The sequence below is a fragment of the Patella vulgata genome, chromosome 2 (genome assembly GCF_932274485.2).
Source record: "Patella vulgata chromosome 2, xgPatVulg1.2, whole genome shotgun sequence".
Taxonomy (NCBI): Eukaryota; Metazoa; Mollusca; class Gastropoda; family Patellidae; genus Patella; species Patella vulgata.
In genome coordinates this window covers 69,606,691-69,629,515 of record NC_065880.2, presented here as the reverse complement: position 1 = coordinate 69,629,515, position 22,825 = coordinate 69,606,691, and the positions used below count along the sequence as shown (strand labels likewise).

At 33.5% G+C, this 22,825-nt stretch overlaps 2 protein-coding genes across 3 annotated transcripts in view; one reads left to right on the top strand and one right to left on the bottom strand.

Moving 5' to 3' along the window:
• Positions 1–15,732, bottom strand: part of LOC126811928 (TBC1 domain family member 16) — a 37,070-nt gene extending 21,338 nt beyond the window's left edge. Inside the window, exon 1 of one of the 2 annotated variants that reach the window (XM_050537989.2) lies at positions 15,627–15,732. The gene's annotated coding sequence lies outside the window, so the exon portion shown is untranslated. Of the gene's footprint in view, positions 1–3,282; positions 3,475–15,626 lie in introns of those variants that run through there. The other variant, XM_050537990.2, reaches the window with a different exon arrangement.
• A 46-nt stretch (positions 15,733–15,778) lies between these two features.
• Positions 15,779–22,731, top strand: LOC126811935 (proteasome assembly chaperone 1). The gene is made up of 6 exons (XM_050538001.2): positions 15,779–16,049; positions 16,995–17,098; positions 17,852–18,057; positions 21,079–21,277; positions 21,920–22,053; positions 22,612–22,731. Exons 1-6 carry the CDS (start codon positions 15,961–15,963, stop codon positions 22,684–22,686), a joined length of 807 nt encoding a protein of 268 aa, XP_050393958.1. The 5' UTR covers positions 15,779–15,960; the 3' UTR covers positions 22,687–22,731.
• Positions 22,732–22,825: the final 94 nt, after the last annotated feature.

The window sequence follows — 22,825 nt, the reverse complement described above, 5'->3', positions numbered from 1 at the left end:
CTGTTATCACTCGTCACTTCAGTCAGTTATATAGAGGGATAACTCGTGTTTTCCTTTTGCGTTCGTCACTTCCGATTGTTGAAACCTTCTTTACGCATCAATCGTAGCAATGATCTCCGTGTTAAAATTATATTTGGAATGTGTTTAACTAGTTCTATCACATATGTGATAATGACTGACACCAATATTGTCCTTTAACAAAACATGAATATATCTACATGTAACAATATAATTTGCACTTTTTCGTCTTTATTTCATTCAATTATTTCTCTATGTAACGTAAATATCTTAATATAGAATTTCTCCATTTAATGTTTGACAATTTATATATCTACAGATTGCATCAACACATTTAGAACATATATTTTTGATTAATTCCAAGCGAATTCTCTCCATAAATGATCTTGAATGTGGCCTTTCATCTTCTTTTTTTTGTAGTTAGCTCATCAATAGAATCATCAGAGTGAGGGGAAGTAATCTTGTATTCAAAGAAATGGCAAGTGATGAGAAAGAGAGGGCGTTAAAAAGTTGAGAGTGTTTTATAGGAGAAGAAACATTGATTTATCTGAGTATAGTAATAACTTGGAGCTCGTCTAAATACAGGAATAAGAAATAACCTCATCATAGCTTAGTCTGCTATCAGTTGGTCCTCTACTTATGTATCTGGTATATAAGCAGACATTGTTGATCATATAATTATACCCTATAGTAATTATTTCCAATAGAGAATGTATTCCTTTGGTACATAATATTATTACTCTACAATATCCACAGCTATTTAACAACTTTCTTTTCAATATGGTACTAAAATATGGTCGAAAACAAGCATCAATTGCATTCAAATCTAAATATTTGTAAGCTTATCTGAGCTCCTCATATGACAAGTGGTATCTAGTGTTCTAGCATGCAATAAAAGCACACTCTGCTTTGTACACAATACCCAAAGTCACAAGCAGAGTTTTGGCTCATATAGGCAAATATTAAAACAAACCTACATGTATCATATGCACAAGGACAATACTGTTATCCCTCGCTGAATTACCCTACTTTGTGGTGAAATTAAAAGAAATCTATATATTATATGGAAAATGGCAATGACAATGTAAAAGAAAGTACTGGCTCAAGATCAGTATTCATTACAAATGTTATAAAAAATAATGCTTCACTTATAAGAAGATCGAAGTCGTTCTAAGCATATAGATCGCACGCAATCATATCTAATTCTATTATTTGAAATTTCTGTAAACATATAAACTACCCATTAATTGTGACCTCATCTGCACATACTCTGATAAACAGGCAGTCAAATATTTTTGCATCATTTTCGAACTGGTAGAAGGTACAATTAAATAAATTGTATTCAAAATGACACAAAGTATAAGCAAAATCTAACTTTGGAGGCTGGCTCTATATCCACTTCCCCAAAGTGTGTAAAATATTGACTATTTTCAACACGTAATAATGAGATAAAAGTTAAAACATTTTGTACAGTTGTACCTTGTTTCATCCAGCAATGAAGTAAAGATTCCACTTTCAATATGCCAAGAATAATTTGAATCCTATGATAATACCATAAGGCTTACTTATTTTCCTATCGGTATTGATGGCTTTCAGATATAATAATATATTTTTTCTCTCACACCTTTTTGTGTTTGGTTCTTGAATAACTAAAATCGCCATGTGAACATGGAAAATTATATCTACATAGTGGTATATTTAAACCAGGCGCACACTGATTCAAATAAACAATAAATGGAAAATAAAATCGTGTACCTGCTGTTTTGTTTTTCGTATCAATGTATGGCAATAAAAACGTCTTTCTGTTTATGGTTTATCTGAATCAATGTATGTCGATCTTATATCTGAGAAAGATTACTGAGAACAAAAGAATTTCAGTGATCTATAAAAAAATATTTATTACAATCATTTTATAACATCCTGCTATAACATTCTATTTTAAAATTTTTACTTCTATCTAATATTCTGCTATAATATTCTATTTTAAATTTATTCTTATATTTAATATCCTGCTAGTACAGATTTTACAAAATTTATTCTTATATCTAAAAGCAACACATCAAATGGGAGGCTTTATTTCTCATAAACACAGTCCTCTTTTACAAGGTCCATTTCTCTATCAAATTAGAATCAGCAATCAATTTAATGGTATTTTTTCTCTACTGTAGCTGCCTTGGGTTAAAATATCCTTCAATAATTCATGAATGGAAAATCAAATACCAAAACCCATTTACCATTTTCTGACTTTTACTCTCATTCACAAATTACCCAGAAAGCAGAAAAGATGTTGTACTTCTACATGTATGAGCTGTTTATATAAAAAGGTTTACAGTCAATATAATCATAAAAATCTTGTTTTCAGATTACAATATATTTGTCTTATAATTCTGGTATCAAAAACAAATGGACTAATACACCATTAAGAAAAACTGTAGAAATGTTTTTGTTTTTTTTAACATATTACTTTTCTGCACCAGCTGGGCTAATGAAGACGAGAATAGTGTGCTCCGAGGGGAATTTTCCCCAGATGTATGCTCTACTTTAATTTACACTGCCAAGTTCTGTGGTTTGTTCCAACTGAAAAACTAGACGATTTTCCTTGCCAGGCCATCCATCCTGCACAACTGATCCGGAGGGAAACAAGACTAGAAGTTTCCTAAAACCTAGACTCAACGATACTGGCATCAAATTCGAAAAGGGGGGTTGGATGGCTGAATGGTTAGCATGTGCACGCTGTATCATAAAGTCTGTCATTGAGTCAACTGGCGTGGTTTCGATTCCCCGGTTGTACGTGACAAGGAATAGGGTCGCCTGTCCAGCCTTGTGGGTTTACCTCGGGTCCTCCAGTTTCCTCCCACTGCTAAACACCCCTATGTGCAAGCGAAATTATGGAAATAAAATTGAACCATATGTTAGTCCTGAAATAACCTAGTTTGTGTCAAGTGGACATTAAACCCCATTTCTCTCTCTCTCAAATTCGAAAGTAGTAATACATTAAAATCAAAATATATTTCTAAAACTCAAAGAATATAGGATCAAAAACTCTATGTAAACTTGCTATATGAATAAGCAGTTGAGTTCCCCTCGGATGAGCAATTATACGTAGTTATCATGTATGCTGGAAAGTGTATGCTAAGCATACACTGCCTAGTTCTACAAGCACATCACAAATCTACGTGTTATTACTGACATTAACCTTGGCCTATATATTTTGCATTCCTGTGATTTAAAGACCTAAAGTATATGTATACAACAATACCTTACCTGAAAAATCCAATAAACCATTGCTAATAATCCAAACATTCCACGATACTGATAACATATAACAACTAATCCAGTTTCAATCGTCTGTTTTTCTATAAATCCAATATCTTTGCAAGTTCTCTAAATTTCATTAAATCAATTTTAATATTTGATGAAGAAAGAAGGAATAATATTATGATTGGAGGGTTGAGTATTGTGTAAGTCATAGCCAGCTGTTGGTATATTGAATCCAGAGTATTAGGATCAATATTATAGCGACATCATTATGACGTTACATGTACAATGTACTAGTAAAGTAAATCATTAAACATGCTGATGAATCTCCTTTAGGACCACCTCTTACACACTAACAACATTCCTGGCTTTTCTCTAGGGTATTAAACAAATACAATACTCTCAATTAAAATCTACTTGAACATACTTGAATAAATTCTAACATTGTCTTTATGGACCAAAAGGCTTATTTATTACTTCGTTTTAAATTTAAATGTGTTACTTTTCTAAAACTATCAACTCCACTAATAAATTGAGAAGAAAAATTTAGGTTTCCTCAGATTATTAGTATCTTAAGATGAAGAAAGGAAATGAAATATCTGGTTACTAATATAAAATGGTGAGAAGAACATAACTTTCCTTTAAAACTTCTAAAAGAGCACACTTGGTTTTCAGAGCAATGTCAATAACACCGTAAACAGATAAAAGATAAAAAATTCTGTAAGAGAAAATCTCTTGCAAGGTTAATAATAATGTAAATTAAGTAAAAAGAGCACATCTGCTTTTAAAAGCAAGGGTAATAATACTGTAAATAATCAAGCATAAACTTAAGAAAGACAACATCTGAAACACAATTAAAATCTAAAACCTTTACAGAAACCTTAATACTATAACATTAGTAACCATTAAAAGGATTCAAATACATCTAAGTTCAGTGACAAGCTGAATGGCTGGTAATGTGTTAAAACATTCTTAATCACAACAGATGAAAGAATGTCACAAAGATACTTCATACTTTACTTATTTCCTTTCAATACCACATACCATTTGCTTATAAAGATTTGATGCATCGTTTAGAGTTATAATAGCAATCCGTTGCCAACTACAATATTGTGAAAGTTTAATCTCTAATCGGATTAGGATCATCAGTCCAAAAATGGTTCAATTCTGTTCATTATTTACAAAGTTATGATAACTTGAAATCTCATCGATCTATGCTGCCTGAGGGTAACAAGAACAATGTGCCGCTATCTTTTATTGGAGGCAGAGAAACCTGATGGGCCTAACTTAAATCCGATTGAATCTGTGACGGGAGGTTATCTAGCATTGATATTTTGATTTTGTTTTCTGAACTTAAATGTTAAATAGTCAATCTGAGTACATATTTAACGTGTATTAAGCTGTGAGAAATTTGATATTTTAGCAAAAATGCAAATGAGACATCTGGCCTTTAACATATGTAATTTAAAGAATAGTCAATGGTGCAGTATCAAGACATGTCTTCAAGCTCATAGATTGTGGGTGATGTAATTAATAGGACAAAACTGACAACCTACATGTACATGCAATCAAACCTAAAGCCTACAGGTAATCAAATTATTGTCTCTATCATTTCTTCCCGTCTTCATTAGCCCAGTCATTGTAGAAAAGTAGGATGTTAACCCTATCTATCATTTCATAAATTCTATGACTTTCAGATGAGGAACCAGCAACCAACCATCCAGCCATTTGAGACTTTAACCAATAACTACAGGATAAGAAGAATACAGATATTAATAGCCCTTCACAATTCTATATTTAGAGTAATTATATTGATTTTTACACATACATACATATACAAAAAATCAATCGCAACTAAATTAGTACCATAATCAGTAAAAACATAAATACAGTATATCACATGTATGAACAAAGATAATATGTATTATAATGATGCTTATCGTTAGTGAACAATTTTAACTAACTACATGTATACAAGTTACTTACATACAGATGTAAACATAAATATATTATGCTAATAGTACAGCCAGTCAAATCCTCAAGGAATAGGTACTATGTGACTATTCTAAGGCAAGAGTTTGCGAAGAAAATGAAAATATCGAATCCTTTCTATAACTTTTTGATTCAGTCCAGTTCATACCCCCAGATTCGTCAGACTTTTATCTCTGGTCTCCTGGTCTTGTGTTGGAATAATAACAACAATTTACATTAATAGTTTACTCTAGGACAAAATTATCATTATATCAAATCCACAAACAACCCAGATGATTTCAGCATACCAGTGATACTTTGTAAAAAAGTCAGACTGATTCCCCTCTAGAATATACACACTGTTAAATCTTCTAAGGCTTGAGTTTATAGTGTAAAACAGGGGTGGTCAATCTTTTACATACCATGCATCAATTTGTTCACACACGAATTCAGATGCACCATACCCTGGTCTACTTCTTGTAAATAAAACGTATGTTTATAATAGACCTAATGTAATGACCATTACAGAACACAAGTTTGTCTTTCCTTGTTTGATTTATTAAGAACATTTTTCTAAACTGAAATAAAATTATTAATGTGAGAGAAGAAAACATTCGCTAAAAAAGATGTGCTAAAAATAATAACATAGCAAAAAATAATAAGTAGGCTTACTGTCTAACTTTATTATTGTAAAAGGAATGCCATACGCCACTTCTAATCATCCAATGTGTAATGTTGGCTATTCTTGGTATAAAATATTAGTTACAGAATAAGCAGAAAAACTTCACAACCAAGTATGTCACTAATTAAGTCTCTAAAGAGTAAACAGTTTGTTAAAGTCTCTTATCGTCATTTGAGGGATTATCAATCACTTGCAAACTACAATATTGTGAAAGTTGAATCTCTTTAAGGAATATCAGTTCAAGAATGATTCAAATCTGTTCAATATTTGAAAATCTGTCAACATTTGGTATCCTCTGCATGTGATATACCATCTTCATTAGCCCAGTTTGGAGCAGAACAGTAGGACGTTAAACCCCATTTGATTTCATTTATGATATAAACCTGGATATGATCAAAACAAGCCATTGCCACCTATAATCTTTGCTAAAATCCTCTGATGGATCATTTTTTAAACTGAAAAGTTTATGTTCCGTTGTTAAATGCTTTTACTGTCTTAATTAAACTTTAAATTGTCAATTTGAGTACAATAAGATGTCCGAAAAATTAAACTCATAATCATCGACTTTTTAAGTCTCTATTACAGGCAAGGCAGGTAAACTTCACAACCAAATGTTACTTTGTTGAATCTTGAATAGATTGTTCAGAAGCATGTTATTTAAAGTTGATCCATTTTGATAAGACCAAACAAAAAATAATACTGTGTTTACGGTTCCTTAGCCACAAAGAACTGGGTCAAATTTTGTTTTACTTTTTTATGGGAGGGGGGTTGGATGGCCGAATGGTTAGCATGTGCGCGCTGTATCATCAGGCCTGTCATTGAGTCAACTGGTATGGTTTCGAATCCCCAGTTGTACGTGACAAGGAGTGGGGTCGCCTGTCCAACCTTGTGGGTTTTCTCCGGGTCCTCTGGTTTCCCCCCACTGCTAAAGACCCCTACGCGCATACAAATTATTTAAATAAAATTTCAATGGAATTTGTGGGGTAAAATTTGATAGAACTAACTGAACTAATAAATCAATCTTTTAATGCCATACAATGATACTTGCAAAAGTGTTTATTAATTATTTCCTGGCAATTCCAGCTTGATTACTGATTAAGGGCTTGGAAAATCATACTGATTCAAGGTGTTGTACATAACAAAATTTCAGTGTTTGAATTTGTCTGCAGAAATCCATGACAAGACCAACTTGTAGAATCTGGGAAATGAGAGTAAAAAATTAGGGTTGGTAATTTGGGTCACAAAAAAAGATTGTCCAAGTTACTCTAAACACATGGCCTTAACATGTGAAAAGTAATATACCATTGTAAATTTCCACAACAAAACCAAATCAAGTGTTTCACTTCATTTATTTATTTAATATAACAATACTGCAACAATCAATTAATTTACATTGTACAATAACGGAAATATATTGTATGTATGACTCGGTAGTTTAATGATGTTTAATGATATATTAGCATCCTATAAAATCAATATTATTTCTAGATTAGAATAATAATAATAATTTCCAACCTATTAAAGAATTTATAATTTAATATTTTATATTTCTGTATTTATTGATTCTTCATTGAATGAGTTTGTCCTAAGGTTTTCAGAAATAGACATAGGTGTAGAGGGAATGACACATCAAGTGGTGTATCCAGGACCTTCCAAAAGCGGGTGGGTGGGTGGAGGTATGCAGCAAAATTTGAAAGTGTCTTAGGATTGGGGATATACGGCACAGAATAGACAAAAGAGGCATCCCCCCTGAATACACCACAAGTAAATGTCTAAGGGTCGGATTTCAGTTGGAAACATACCTTAAACATACCTTATTACACAATCTGTATAACATAACTGCATAATGTTTGCAATTAAGCAAATGTAATGGCTTCATCTTAACCATATCGGAACTATTTGAGACATCAGGAAATGACTTGGTCTCAAAATTCATTTGACATACATGTACATATTGTACATTGTATAATGTCAAAATCAACTCTTGTGATGGTATAAACCAATCAAAAACTATATAAGGGATGACAATAATCTGATTAAAATACAGATCTATATTTCGTTTTTTTTTTTTTTTATACTTTCGATGGCCACTAAATGAAGATCTGACAAGTTGTACTCAAAGGTCGTGTCAGGGGTCGTACGAGTGGCTTTTGACCCTATGTCGTCAGACATTGATTAATCAATCAGCGTTAGCGTTTCTAGTGATTTACCCACAGTTCTGTGCATGGCACGTCAAGAAGTCACTATAAAAAAACGAAATGAAATAGGATCTGTGTTTTAATCAGATTGGGATAACCATAAAGTAGAAGGCTCAAATCTTTAGTGTCAAAATTATCTTGTTAGTCTTAAAAATGCTCTCCCATGTACAAACTGGGTGATTTGATGATATACTTGGACTAAAAACATATTCAACCTAATTAATCTATCAAACATTTGCATCAAATCCCTGTCAAATCATTGTATTCACCAGGAATACACCAAGTTCTAAAAAGTCTATTTAAAGAAGCCATGTGTGTCATGTGTCTTGGCGGTTGCGGAAACTGGCCAAGTCGAGGGAGAATTCATTGAATATAAAAAAACGATGTCTTTATTCGCTGTCCATTTACCAGAAATATTGAAGCCTAAGTAATTTCTGGGATTATCCCCTGTCCACTTCTTTTTCCGCAGTTTAGTCTAAGAATCTGCTGTACCTCTCACTTTTTCCATGTCCACTCGCCATCATGTTTAACAACATATAATTAAGAACTCATTTTTGTCCTTGGCGCGCTCCATAGTTGTTTTTCAGGGAATCCAGTATTTTACTAAGATTGGGTGTCTCTACATGTTCTTTCCATATATACCAAAATTGCCATACTTTTATTGGAAATAACCACCCAATAAATACTCTTGTGGGAATGCATCTTTAAATGAATGAATTAAATGTGTCAATTTGAATTTGAGGACAATAATTTTCTCTGATTGTAAACATTAATGTCCTATCTCATAATATTAATTTGAATATAAAATACTCATTTCATTGATTCAAACATACACACAGTAGCAATTACACATGCATCCATTCCATAGATCTCAAGATTAAGGGTAATATTCCTGTCTTGACGGTCCAAGTGAATTCATGGTTCGTAATAAAGAAAGGGTTAAGTTAGGTCAGCTTGGTGTGGGGTTAAATCTTTATCCTACAATAAATCAACTTTATGGTCTTCTCGTAGAAACCTTTACATGTTGACGATCTTCTCTGTCATGATATCATAAACTTGGCAATCAATAAAAAAAAACAGTTAACGTATGGACATATGTTTACAAAAACAGGGTACTTAGCTCTCATCCGATTTATGCGGAACTCAACAACATATTTTGTTATTTCTTTAATATCTTTACCTTTCAAAGCTGACAAAATGATTACATTTAATAATGATCACAACTATAGCATACATTTATTTCATTTTAGTTTGCGGAAACATTAAGCAAGCATTATGCAAGAGCTAAATCTGCCTACATGTATTGCAGGTCTTTCCTTAGGCCTGAAATGTTTTCTAAAGTATCAATTAGACATTAATTAACTGATCCAGGTCCTAATCAACTCTCGATGGCATCAGATTTCTCCGATATTAAATAGATTAGAATGGTTCAGCGATACTTTGATTTAATCAAATATGGAGGACCGAGACTTAGCTTCGATCAACCAGTACGGTGGTTGAAATTATTGCACACGTCTGTCAAACCTTCAAAGGCTAATATCTTCGCTTACAATAGAGTAATTAGAATGAAATTTTCAAATTATTCATTTTACATCATCTACTTTCGAACTATTATAGCAAGAATGGCTAGTTCTTTATCTAAATCTTACATAATGTATCTTTAAATGATCATTACAACTGTATTTATGGGCATTCGATCCTTGGTAAATTAGTTAAAGATGTTGTGTTTCAGTTATCAAAGGAATACTGAGTACATAATAATGCCTTACACAACGCGACGTGATGTTGTAAAATTGTCATAAATATGTATTAAAGGATAATTGTGGGAAACTAAGTCAGTCTTTTGTTCACTATCATTGGCACCTTAAAAGCTAATATTTCATTTGCTATTGTCTTTAACAGTTCCGATGTTCTGGAAGATTTTGTATGGCAAACGGTTGTCATGGAAAATTGTTGCTAAATAAGCGATAATATGGTGAATGTATTAAGTGATTACATCCTTATATACCTGCCTGGAAATAAGGCACCTGTCACAGATATTGTCAGGAACAAATTGAGCCTTAGTCAGGCGCAATTCCTCTTGTGCCACTGACTGTCATTTTGTCCGGCACAGATTTGTCTATTTGCAGTGTTTTAGTGATATTTATAATACATGTCTGGTACTACATGTAGTTCCCCGTCAAATCATCCATCACAAAATGTATTCAAATCCAGTAAATATTGTAGGCTAGCGATGGCATCAAGAGTTGATTATGGTCTGGATAAGTTAATTAATAGATTATATGACATTTCAGGCCTAAAGAAATACCTGCAATAGGCAGATTTAGCGCTTGCCTAATGCAAGTTTAAATAACGATAAGAGATATACCCCTTTATTTTCGGTAAAAATGTCCGACATTAAATTTTTTAAATAGTAATACTGGGATAAACCAAAGGAATCTTATAACATATCCCAGCCACAGCCATATATATAGATAGTCTTATTGCCTCAATTGTGATTGGGTAACAAATCACATTTTGGCTAATCCTAAAACTGCCTCTGACACACTATATATATTATGAAATGTCATTGTTTTCAAAGACAGTCATTATTTTATAATTGTTTTATTATAATTTATTTTATTATAATTTATTTCAATGTTTTATATTATTATTAAACTCACAGATTGGGTAACAAAATGGTGACCATGGACAGACTCTCTCTACATATGCTCTGATCCCAGTTAAACACATGTTTTTTCATACAGGCGTCTGTAACGTGGTAAATCTCTATCCAAAATAACATTGAGCTGTGACTAAGTATAATGTTTGAAGTCTATCGCGTCCATGTTTGTGTAAGCAATATTCTCAAATAACTGGTCTGAAACTGATTTTCTTATTTAGGGGAAATAACTCATCGGAACCGATTCTCTATTAGTAGATATAATACCAAAGGTGAGAAACCGTTGTCCAACTTAAGGTGGGATCAAAGTCTACTACCCTACATTTAGTCAACCACTCACCAATTTTCACTAGTTAAACAATTTTAATTCTATGATGACGGTTTAAAAATCTAGACATGACCCACTTCACCGACCAGTGAATGTCTATAAAATATGAATGCCTCTTAAACAAGAAATCTATGTAGATTATGATTTAAATGGGTCTTTTTAAAGTTTTTAAACCTGTAAATGATTGACAACAGTTTTTCTTGTAAATCACAACCTAATATGAATGTTTGCACAAACTCAAATTCATAAATCGGATTGTTCAGTTATGCATCACTATTTATAAACAACATATTCTTACAGGATATGCATGCATTACATGAATTGTACCCTAAAGGTATTTTATAGCAATAAATGACATGTTTAGTTTATTGATATTGGGTGTAACATTATAATTTATGTTGATACAGTTTACATGTGAAATGAAATGGGGTTAACGTCCTGCACCGATTTCACATGTACATGTGTACTACATGTACCTACTCAATGAAATCAAAGCAATGTACCCACTACCTGTTGTAAATTTTAATAAAATTTCTGTTAAATTCGTTTATGGAATACAAACAGATCTTGGAAACTTGAGATGTCTGTCAACTTCCACACAGGCTTTGCGTTCCTGTCATCTATTTCAGACAAGCTTTGCTGGGATAAAATATTAATTTTGCAAGCCTAATGGAAATATATGTAATGCACCTGTCTGGTCACTTCACAGACATTGTCAGACACAAAATCCGGCTTTGTCAGGCACAATCCCTCTGGTGCATTTCATTTTTTTCGACACTAATTTGTCTTTTTTCTGTGTATTTACTGATAATATTGACTAATACACATCTGACACAAAAGTTTAAAATGTCTGGTACAAGTTCAGTAGTTCCTATCCTATCAGACAAAACTAAAATCGTTATTTCCAAGCCTGACATTTTGGTAAATTGTTTTATTGTCTACAATTGAATATATATTTTTTTCCCCAGTAATTCGGTTTACATGTACATGTACATGTACATACAACTAAATAGTTGGTTAATAGACATATAGGGCCGATGGACCTTTCAATACTGAAAACTCAGACCTTGAACTTACACAGAATGTGGACATATTTTCATTGAGAAAATAATTAACTTTTTTGTTCATTATAGGGAATGCGTTTACGATACGGCTGTAAGGGACAGTATTAAAACAATTTGGAATCCAAGTTGAGGAAATTCTTAATAAATCATGTCTATTAAACCATGGTTCTTAGAAATAAGCTGGCCTGGTTGACATCAAAAGAAGCCATTATCTATCTATGAAAGGTCGGTTGTCAAAATGACATTTGTTGCGACATGGCATTATGAAAGAGAGACAAATGCTGTCTGGAACTGACTATATTTAGAATGTTTATTCTTAAAATAACTTATTATTAAATAAATACATGACATGCAAATAGAGAGGGATATAATTTTAAATCAAACATCCACAAGTCTTTGATTCCGGCAATAGGCAAAGCTTTTTTGTGTGAGCTTGGGGCCGTGGGCATGGCCTGTCTGTGTGTCTTGTCTTGTAGGTTTTATTTGCGTGTAGTGCGATCATCCTACACTTACTATTAGATCGGCATTGACAGACAATACAACCTGAAACCAATAGACTACAATCTCTAATTCCTACTTCCCTTAATTCGTTAGCAATTGCACTGCCTAACACCAGGGCTCCTTAGAGTGCCTGAAACCACCTGAGTCAGTGGAACAGCTGAGATGCCCCAAAGGACTGGTATACATATATATGTACAATAAATATTCACATGACTGGCAGTTTGAGGCGGTCTAGGGAGCAGTAGTTTGGGATGATTTTAGATTCCCACTCCCAGGGATATAACCGTAATTACATGTACATATATCCAGGGCTAGAGGGTAAAATTATTTTAGACATGTTGGCCAGAGATTCTATGCAGACTCGAAACACCCAGGGATGGTATTGTACAATGTAGGAAGGGATTTTAAGAAATGGTAAAGTAAGCCAACAAGGAGGTCCTGGATGCAGTGGTTGTCTGCACCTTTCCAGAAACTATATATTACAGCTCATGTGTTGTTCCTTGTGGTGTTACAGTTGTGGTGGTCTGTGAAACATACAGTAGCCTTACACTGCTGGCATATCATATAATAGTCACTAGCCTCAGTAAGCCTAGAAATGACATATCTTTCAACCACTCATATAGTTTTTCACCTACATATATGCATTTCTGTTTTGAGGGGTAGTAAACTTATCTAATACATGAAGATTAAATAGATAAATATTGTAATTTTATATCTTGTGTAGAGTAAACATTATAATTCAAGACAAATATATGCCTATAATTTCTGTTCACCAGATATGAACAAACCTCCATATCCAATAGTAAGTACAGGAGAACCACACTACACACAAAACAAAGCTGACAAGAAAAACCTCTGACAAGATAATCTACATAGGCATTGCAATAAATAAACAACAAACATCACATAAAGTGAATGGATACGGGGGGCAGAATGTTGAATGTGAAAAATTCATAAATATAACTTGTGAGAAATTAAAATGTGTCATATTTTCAAGAAAAAAATACTTTTATCTTGAACTCCAGGTCATTTCAGCCATTTATGGCCAAAAAGAAATACATGTAAATGTAGCAACATTATTATATTTGTTTTCTTCATCCATTTTAAAATTTCAGCTTAAGATCTACATGTACAATAAGCTTCTTATTAAACCATAACAAACAGAAGGGCTAAAAACTATTTTTTAGACACAATTTACAAGATTAAGACAAAAAAGTAGGTTAGATACCAGCTTGGCATTGATGTACATGTACATGGACAGAATTGAGTTATTGTTCTGACTTATCGGCAGCTGATTAGAAGACATTAAAGACGGTTGCAGAGAATCAAAAACACACTTTTATGGATAACAATTACTATGGTTTATTTCACTGCGACATTTCAACAAGGTTTCACAAGTCGTTATCAAGCATAAGGTTGACAGCCACATCTCCATATTGCAGAGAATAATAGAAAATACTTGTAATTTGAACTTAAGATGCCATAACTTTTAAGTTATGACTTTTTGATTTTTTAAATTTGTGTATCATTTGAAAGACTGTATTTGCTGCTGGTTTTCTTTTTAATAAAATGTTTTCTTCTGATCAGTTAAAAAATAATTCTATCATCCCATATATACATGTATCTACAATATTGTTTCAATTAGTTACAAATACTTCGATTTTGACTTTTACTTTTCATTTAAGGAAGATATTTGGTGATAAAATCTCATTCCAAGTATTTTTTAGTATTCTAGTATATGCCAGCTTGGTTAGAGATCCCATTATCACAATAATTTGCCTACAAATTGCCTTATAACCAATGGCCAAAAGTTATTTCATGTATCATTGTTAGATGCTACTTTCGTACAGCGCAGCGAAATTATGAAGTTCAAGGACTAACATGGAGCATGAGGTGTGACAGGATTAGCCTACCCTTAGGATTATATAAGTTACATCCTAACAGATAACAATTATGCTAGAAAAAAACAATTAGGCTACAATATCCAAACGATTTTAGTCAACCATTTCTACTTCTTTCACTCATGAAGCGGCACTCTCTGTGTGCAGTGCGTGTTGTATAGATGTACATGTAACTATAAAAAAATGTTATTTTAAACGGAATGTGGTCATAACGGCCCCAAGCCATAATGACCAAAAAAGATTTTGGTCAAAACGGCCCTCTTCCTTTGGTCATAATGGCAGTTTTGTTATAACGGCCAAAATATTTAGTCATTTACATCATATGTAGTTATGGGACCAAATTTTGGGGCCATTATATTATGACCACATTTTTAGGCTGTTATGCCATGGTCTAGGGCCATTATAACTGTTCATAACCCTTTTAAACATATTTTTATTGGTGTGCACGATCCCCTTGACTTTTTAAAATTAAATTTGGCAATCATTTTTGATCCAACTCCCTTTTTTCTAACTTTTATTACTGAAACCCCATTTAAACTCATACCTGCAAAAATTTTCATGCATGTTATAGTTATCAACGTGAATGACAATGAGAAAAATTTTTTACGGTTTCACAATCCAATGCCCCAATGGCAATATTCCAAGCTAGGCCTAATCCTAATAATAGTAATTGGCTTTAAAATAAATATTCAATTCATCATAAATATGACACTTGTCGATTGCTTCTGTGAAACAAATAATGATCTATTACCTGCCATATTTTTTGAACGCTATTTAGAGGGGAGCGTGCAAAATGAAGAAAAAAAAAAGAAAAGAAAAAAATTCAACCTGACTTACATGACAATTATGACAGTCATGCCTCTCACAGTCTCAGTCTCAGAGATGCCGGCTGCCAAGTGACGGTTTTTTACGCTAAAAATATTAATTTGGTTTGCTGTAAAACTGTGTTTGTTCATGAAGCTGCCAGTCGGCAATTCCTGTTTGTCTAACAAAATTGAACAAAGCTTAAAGAGCATAACAGATGCGAAATTTATTTGACTTACCCTGACAGTCGCATCCATTGTTGTTTTCGTCTTTCGTGTATTGCACGATGACAGTCTTGAAAATCCAGTCTATTTTACATCAAACTAGATAAATACGGACTGGATAGCAAGTCTATCCATATGGCGCTTAAAAATTTGTGCATAAAATAAACGCTGTATAAATAAACAAAGGTCACGTGACAATGTTTAGCGCCGTAAACTCAACCCCCCTTACTAAAACATAATAATGAGAAATGACATATAACATCTAAAAACATGTCACATTTTCAAACGATTTAGAAATGAATTTATACCACAATTTCAATGCGAGAATTTGCGAGAAGCACCTGTTAAAATGGCGACTTTCTTTGGAGAAATTTTGCCGGTCAGCTCCAGAGCTGTTGAAGAAGAGGATGATGATGATGATTTGCCATCATATTACAGGTTTCCCTTAGTTTTTAATATCCTCCACTGATTTCATCCAATCAAAGTGAGCTTGAGTTACGGAATCTTTAAATACAATAAGCACAGTTCCCCCCCCCCCCCGATGATCGTTGAAAAAAGTCACTCCAACGATTCTATGATGATTAGTTTTTTTGTGTTTTGCAATGTACAGTAAACCTCGCATAAGTCAGATTCGTATAAGTCGGATCTTCACTCAACTCGGAGAAAATCGTTTGGACCCTGTGATCCTGCATGTTTTTCTTATTAAATTTCTGCACGTAAGTCGGATTAACTAAGTCAGATTGGCACTATGTTCACAGCATGCTGTTAAAAATACGTCCCCCTACGCCAAATACAGGGCAGCGCACAAATTTGTGCAACTCTTAAGACGAAACGAAATTGAAATTTTTGAAAAAATTTGATTTTAATTGAGCTAGACAAAGCAATAATTGACTGAAGTTTCTCAGCTTTTCAACGATTCTAATTTTTCCCCACCCCAGCTTACCTAAATTTCGTTTCGTCTTATATGGCCAAGCCACGTAAATCGGTACGCCGACCCACATCTAGACCTCAATGGCATCCGCCAAAGCCTTTAGCAGAAGGGGACAGATTTTTATCAGCATGTTGTGTTGCACATACTGACTCTAGCGAGGTAAGCAAGGTCTCATTTTCTCACTAAAATGTTCCTTTACATTGTTCAGGCGTTCACCGAAACTGAAACACGACCGTTTAGCAGTAAAAAGTTGCCTAGTAAAATTGACTGGGAAACGATTTTATTTCGACAAGGATTCAATAAGACGGTTCCTGAACGTACAGGGTGATAATGAGACCTACGTTCAGAGCCAACTTGGATCTTCACGCAACTCGGATAAAATTGGTCAGTCCATTTAGATCCGACTTATGCAGTAACAATATCTTTTTTTTCTCAAAAATCATTTATTTCAGTAACTCAAAAGTGTGTTGGACAGATGATGTAACAGGCCAATTAAATAAAAATGGAAAGTTGACTTGTTCTGTGTTGATGATAGCAACAGATAATGTCTCATGTGGTAAGCCTTTATATTTCACAGTTTTAGATTTTAACAAGGAATTGTTAATCATGAAATAACATACCCTCTCTTATTTTATAGATATATAAATATATAGTCCAAATTTTCAAAGTCAAAATGCTGAATTTAAATAAACAGATACAAACTTTTTTATCAGACGTTATAAATATGCTGATTATACCTGGGTCCTGGGTACATGCGTATACAGTCATTTACTCTGCTTTGTTAATTGTTTATCAGGTTGCATGTCACTTCTCTGGAGTTTTTTTTCACAATACACTATAAATATTTGATGTAATTTGAAATTTAAACATTGTAATATATATAACCCTAAGAAAAAACAAATTAAGTCTGTTTTCAGTGACCTTCAGTCTGCACTTTTTATCTATGTTGTTTATCGCATGAGACTGGACTACAATGTACATGTACTTTGGAGATGAAGTCAGTTTAACCCTTTAGCACTTAAGACCATCCCAAACTGCCCAAACTAGGATTCCATAGACCTCACCTTCACGTGCATAGTTGTGGTACAGGCAAGGAAAACTATTCACACATGTTAGGTAGTTTGAGGCAATCTAAGGAAGAGCTGTTTTACTTCAGTCCAGACATGTACCTTTTCTCTAATTTCCTTCAAATAACTGGGGTAGTCAATATTTACATGTACCATTTGCTATAGGGTTAATCATGACACCAATGTTAAGATGTTGTCTCCACTGGGACAATTGTGATTTTGTATTTATTTTCTATTGACAGCTTTTCTGGAAGCATATCTGAGATCTGATGACGATACGTTACTTGGTGGTGTGTTTTGTGGAGTTAGTGATGAAGAACAGTTATCATTACAATCAAAAATTAATAAAATAAGTACTATCTACAGAGTTGCAAAATATCCATCTATATTTGTCTGTCAGTGTCAAACAAAAGTCCATCCTGAACAAAGTTTTTCATGGGTTCAGCAGGTACATATACTTTGTGTGACTTATGTAACTACATATTGTATTTTAATCTGGGATTAATAGAAAATATCATCTGTTGATATATTCGCTATTTGTGTTTCAGTGTAATATATGCTTTTAAATGCCCTGATCTCCATTTGAGAGATTTTTAATATTTTGCAAACTACTATAAATAAAAGTTGAAGTTCTAAAAGGAATACAAGTCCAAAAATGATTCAAATCCGTCTAGTATGATATACAAAGATATGTTCAATTGAAAATTTGTCAACATTATGCAGGTGTTATCAAAACAAGCCAGCACTATATTTCACCTTTGCTTGGAACTTGTTTAATCTGATTGAGAAACACAGGCCAGGAAATTTTGTTTCCATTATAATTAAATGATATGTAAATAATTTGACAACATTTTAGTGTCGATTAAGCCATAAAAATTATATATCCGAAAAATGTAATTGATGATCAGTGGCTTTAAATGTCATTTCCAAATTAATTAGAAAATCCCTTCTGTGTGAACCATCGTAAATTTTAAACGGATTTCTTCGATTATGAACAAACTACTTAACTTTGGTTATTATAAACTTACCTGTGTGTTTGTAATGAACTCCCGTTCGATAAAATCCATTGCACAACTAATTATCACAACGATGAGAACAAGTTCTCTCTTGAAAAATTTGAAAATTTACTTGTAATTTCGACAGAGTCGATGTCAACAATGTCTTCGTGACATATTGGTCGAATCCAATATACCTGTTGCGGGGGTTGGTTAACATTGAAAGATAGTTTGACAGCGCGATCATTTTGATCGTATATGGGTTTGGGCGACGAAAAATATCAATTGAAGGCAATTACATAGGAGATTTATATGGAAACCATTGATCGCCAGTCTATCAAATTTTCTTCACAATTAAAATATCACCGATTGCACGGATACTCGTAAAAATAAAGTCATGTATAAACTATAAATATCCTATCTTCTTTATGTTATAAATAATTTAACAAGGATCATGAAGCTTACCTCCGAATTCTCTGAGTGTATTTTTAATTTTATACGCATTCTTTCGATCGAATAATAACCGCTTCAGTAACATCTTTAAGCGTGTTGCGGCAGCCCTCAGCGTGTCTATTGGGTGCCCGTTGGGTATATAATGCTACTAAGCCCGTATGACCCCGTAAGAAGCGGAACATTAATTCTCGATTCGACAGTTTTGACCGAAGTGTGATAAAGCCCGTAAAACGAATGTATAGTTGTGTTTGTGCGGCATGCGTGTTCAAAAGTAAATAATCCCATCCGAGTCGCTAATCAAATAATTAGAACAAAATATTTCAAAAAGTAAAGCTATAAAATTTGCAGAGATTTTACTAGAATGTAAAAGACGGTAAATAAATACAGGAATGCGGGTAGTTATGTGTGCGAACGCTCAAACTCAATGCCAATTGTCGTAGGTATCCAGACCACTCGGACCAAAGACTACTCGGACTAAGACCAGTCGGACCAAAACAAGACCAGTCGGACCAATTAAATTATATTATAAGGCTAGGCAATATGCTATTTATTTATTATTAAATCACAATACAAAGAAGCAAATAATTGTTATACGGAATTCTTATATTTAGAGTTGTTTGGTTCAATTTTGTGTACGGAAAATAAATCAACGATTAGTTTTAAAATTAATTAATAATGGTGTCAAAAAAAAATATCAATCTAATTTTTCTTTACTCTTGCAATGAGACTCGGTATGTCCAGACTTTTGACAGTTTCTACATATACGGGTATACTGTTCTTGTCTGATAGCCTAATTTTACTTTTTCCACATTCGCGGTATCCCCAGTGGTTTCATTCCGTTCTACCCCACTAACCCCTGGGTTACTATATATGGGGGGGGGGGGAGACACGTTTTCAAGTTATCCGCCCTTGATGCGTTAATATAAACAGCACATAATAATACGAAGACCGAACGTTTATATGCCCCTTATTAAACGTGACTACAAGTGTGGTTCTCGATATTTTGCGATTTGGAATACAATTATCAATTTATTCAAACAACACGTAATTATTAGTTCGAGTAGTCATATTAAAACACACACAATTATCAATTTATTCAAATAACACTTTATTATTGGTTCGAGTAGTCATATTAAAATAAACACAATTATCAATTTATTAAAATAACACTTTATTATTGGTTCGAGTAATCATATTAAAACAAACGCAATTATCAATTTATTAAAACAACACTTTATTATTGGTCCGAGTCGTCTTTCTGTTGGGTCCGAATAGTCTTTTTGTATGGTCCGAGTAGTCTTTTTGTATGGTCCGAGTAGTCTATTTGTTTGGGCTGAGTGGTCTATCAGTTGGTCCGACTGGTCTTTGGTCCGAGTGGTCATGGATTCTTGTCGTAATTGTACTTGAATTTCTGTCACCCCTAATACGAAATGATATCTTCCGCAGAGTGACGTAACCATCTTCCATATTGGTATTTTTCTCTGGGAAAAGTTTGTGATATTTCAATTTTTCAAGAGAGAACTTGTTTTCATCGTTGTGATAATTAGTTGTGCAATGGATTTTATCGAACGGGAGTTCATTACAAACACACAGGTAAGTTTATAATAACCAAAGTTAAGTAGTTTGTTCATAATCGAAGAAATCCGTTTAAAATTTACCAAGACTCAGACAGTAATACTAATAATCAATGTTTATCAGTAAACATATTCCCAGTATGAGCAATGTGAGAGTATTTTACTCTAAAAGAATTAGGGAGCCATAGTGGCTCAGTGAGTAAAATGCTGGCTCGCTAACCAAGAGGTCTTGGGTTTTGATCTCCAGCATGGTTTCCCCTTGTCAGAGGTGCAGGACGGAGGGCCTGACAAGGGACCATTTCCTTCATAGCACACTGTATGGCATATGCCTGTCTTCATTAGTCCAGTTGATGCAGAAAAGTGGGATGTCAAATCCCATTTCATTTTAATTGTGAAAAATTGTATCGGGAGCACAGCACTACTTTACATTATTTTTTTTTGTTTCAGATTTTTTCAAACCTAGACTGTACAAATTGTGATATAGTTGTGTTATCTAGTGCTGTTACATGTGACTATAAAACTGATGTTCCATTATCTGAAATAAAAACTCCATTTTTAAAAGCCCTGTACACAGATCAAATGAAGCCATCTTGTATATGTTCAACTTTAGAACAACCTAATATCATTTCATCTTTACCAGCACAAAGTTAGTACAGTGTTATACTCTACAGACAGTGCTCTATATAGATAATAGAAATCATAATTACATTAAACAACCCTCTACATGCACATGTTTGAATATATGTTGGTGTACATGTAAGCTATGTATAAAAATAAGAATCAGTCCTTTTGAGAAATATAATTCACAAATGAGCATCTTATTGAAATGAATAGTTTTGGAAGCCAAGGTGGTCCAGTGAGTAATGCACTGGCTCACTAACCAGGAGGTCCTAATTTTTGATCTCAGTGTAGTCAGAGAAAGTACCTCTTGATTTTCTAGCCAGATTCCACCTTGTCAGTGTCTAGTCGTTCAGATGGGACGGAAAAAATAGATCCCGGGTGTAAAAGAGCTGGTTGGATTTGATGATGTGTTGGCGAAAATGCTGCAGCCCATGCAAAAAATTGCCCTCACAGCACTCTGTGATACCATGGGGATGGCGATAATTAGGTCTGGAACATGCCAGAGATCAAAACAAACTTTCTCATCCAACTCCGGAAGTTGCAACCTTACACAGCACACTGCAAGGCATTTGTCCTGTCTTCATTCACCTCTTTGGTCAAGAAAAGTAGGATGTCATAACACATTTCATTTATCAACCTATTATTATATTAATGATCTGTTTTTCAGTTTTAGCATACAGTCAGATTAATGAACTAAAATCTAGTTTGTTTGTGTGCTATACAGATGTGATACATTTTGACATAACAACAGTGAAAGCCTTTTTACCAGTTTTAAAGTTACCAACCTTAAAGAATTTACAGGTAGATTACTTTTTCATGATAGTTCATATAACTCAAGAGGAAGCCTATATCTCATTGTAATATACAGATATGAGGAGAATAGATTTCAATTTAAGTTGGACTTCGTTATTATTGTAACTTGTTTTACATGATTAACTGTGTTGTGAATTTGGGGTGAAGGAGGCTGAGTTGGTAGCTGAATTGTCTAATGTGTGCACTTTGCAGGGTTTCTCCAGGTCCTGCTAAAGATCCATACGCGCAAGCAATTTATTGAAATAAAATTGGCCCACAGGTTAGTCCTGAAATAACCTGGTTTGTGTGGAGTGGATGTTAAACCCCATTCATCTCTCTGTGTTGTAAATGAAGCCTGACATAGAAACAGTGTCTAGTTCTTTGGATGGGACAGAAACTAGGATCCTGTGTATACTAAAGAATATTTTGATGAGTCTGCAGAAACCCTGTTAAATGGCACATCAAGTTTTCTGTAGTATTAATTGACTTACAAATGAATTATATAATTTGTATGAAGGGGCACAGTTGATCTCTTTACATGAGTATATTTGTTTTTTTTTATTACAGATTAATCCTGATGCAGAGAAGAAATTAATACAAATAATGAAACGAAATAATGATGGTTCATTGTTATATTTATAAACATAATATATCGTATTTAATGTAAATAAAACAAGTGTCTCTTCATATTTTGAAGTTTATTCTGATGGATAAAAATTTGGACTAATTTCCCAGTAAGGGATATTCTAATAATACTTGTACTGCTCATGTACATTGAAGT

Coding starts and splice junctions, on each gene's coding strand:
- LOC126811935 (XM_050538001.2), top strand. CDS start 15,961: ATGGCGACTTTCTTTGGAGAAATTTTGCCGGTCAGCTCCAGAGCTGTT. Junction 21,278..21,919: donor TTCATCTTTACCAGCACAAA/GTTAGTACAGTG, acceptor TCTGTTTTTCAG/TTTTAGCATACAGTCAGATT. Junction 22,054..22,611: donor CAACCTTAAAGAATTTACAG/GTAGATTACTTT, acceptor TTTTTATTACAG/ATTAATCCTGATGCAGAGAA.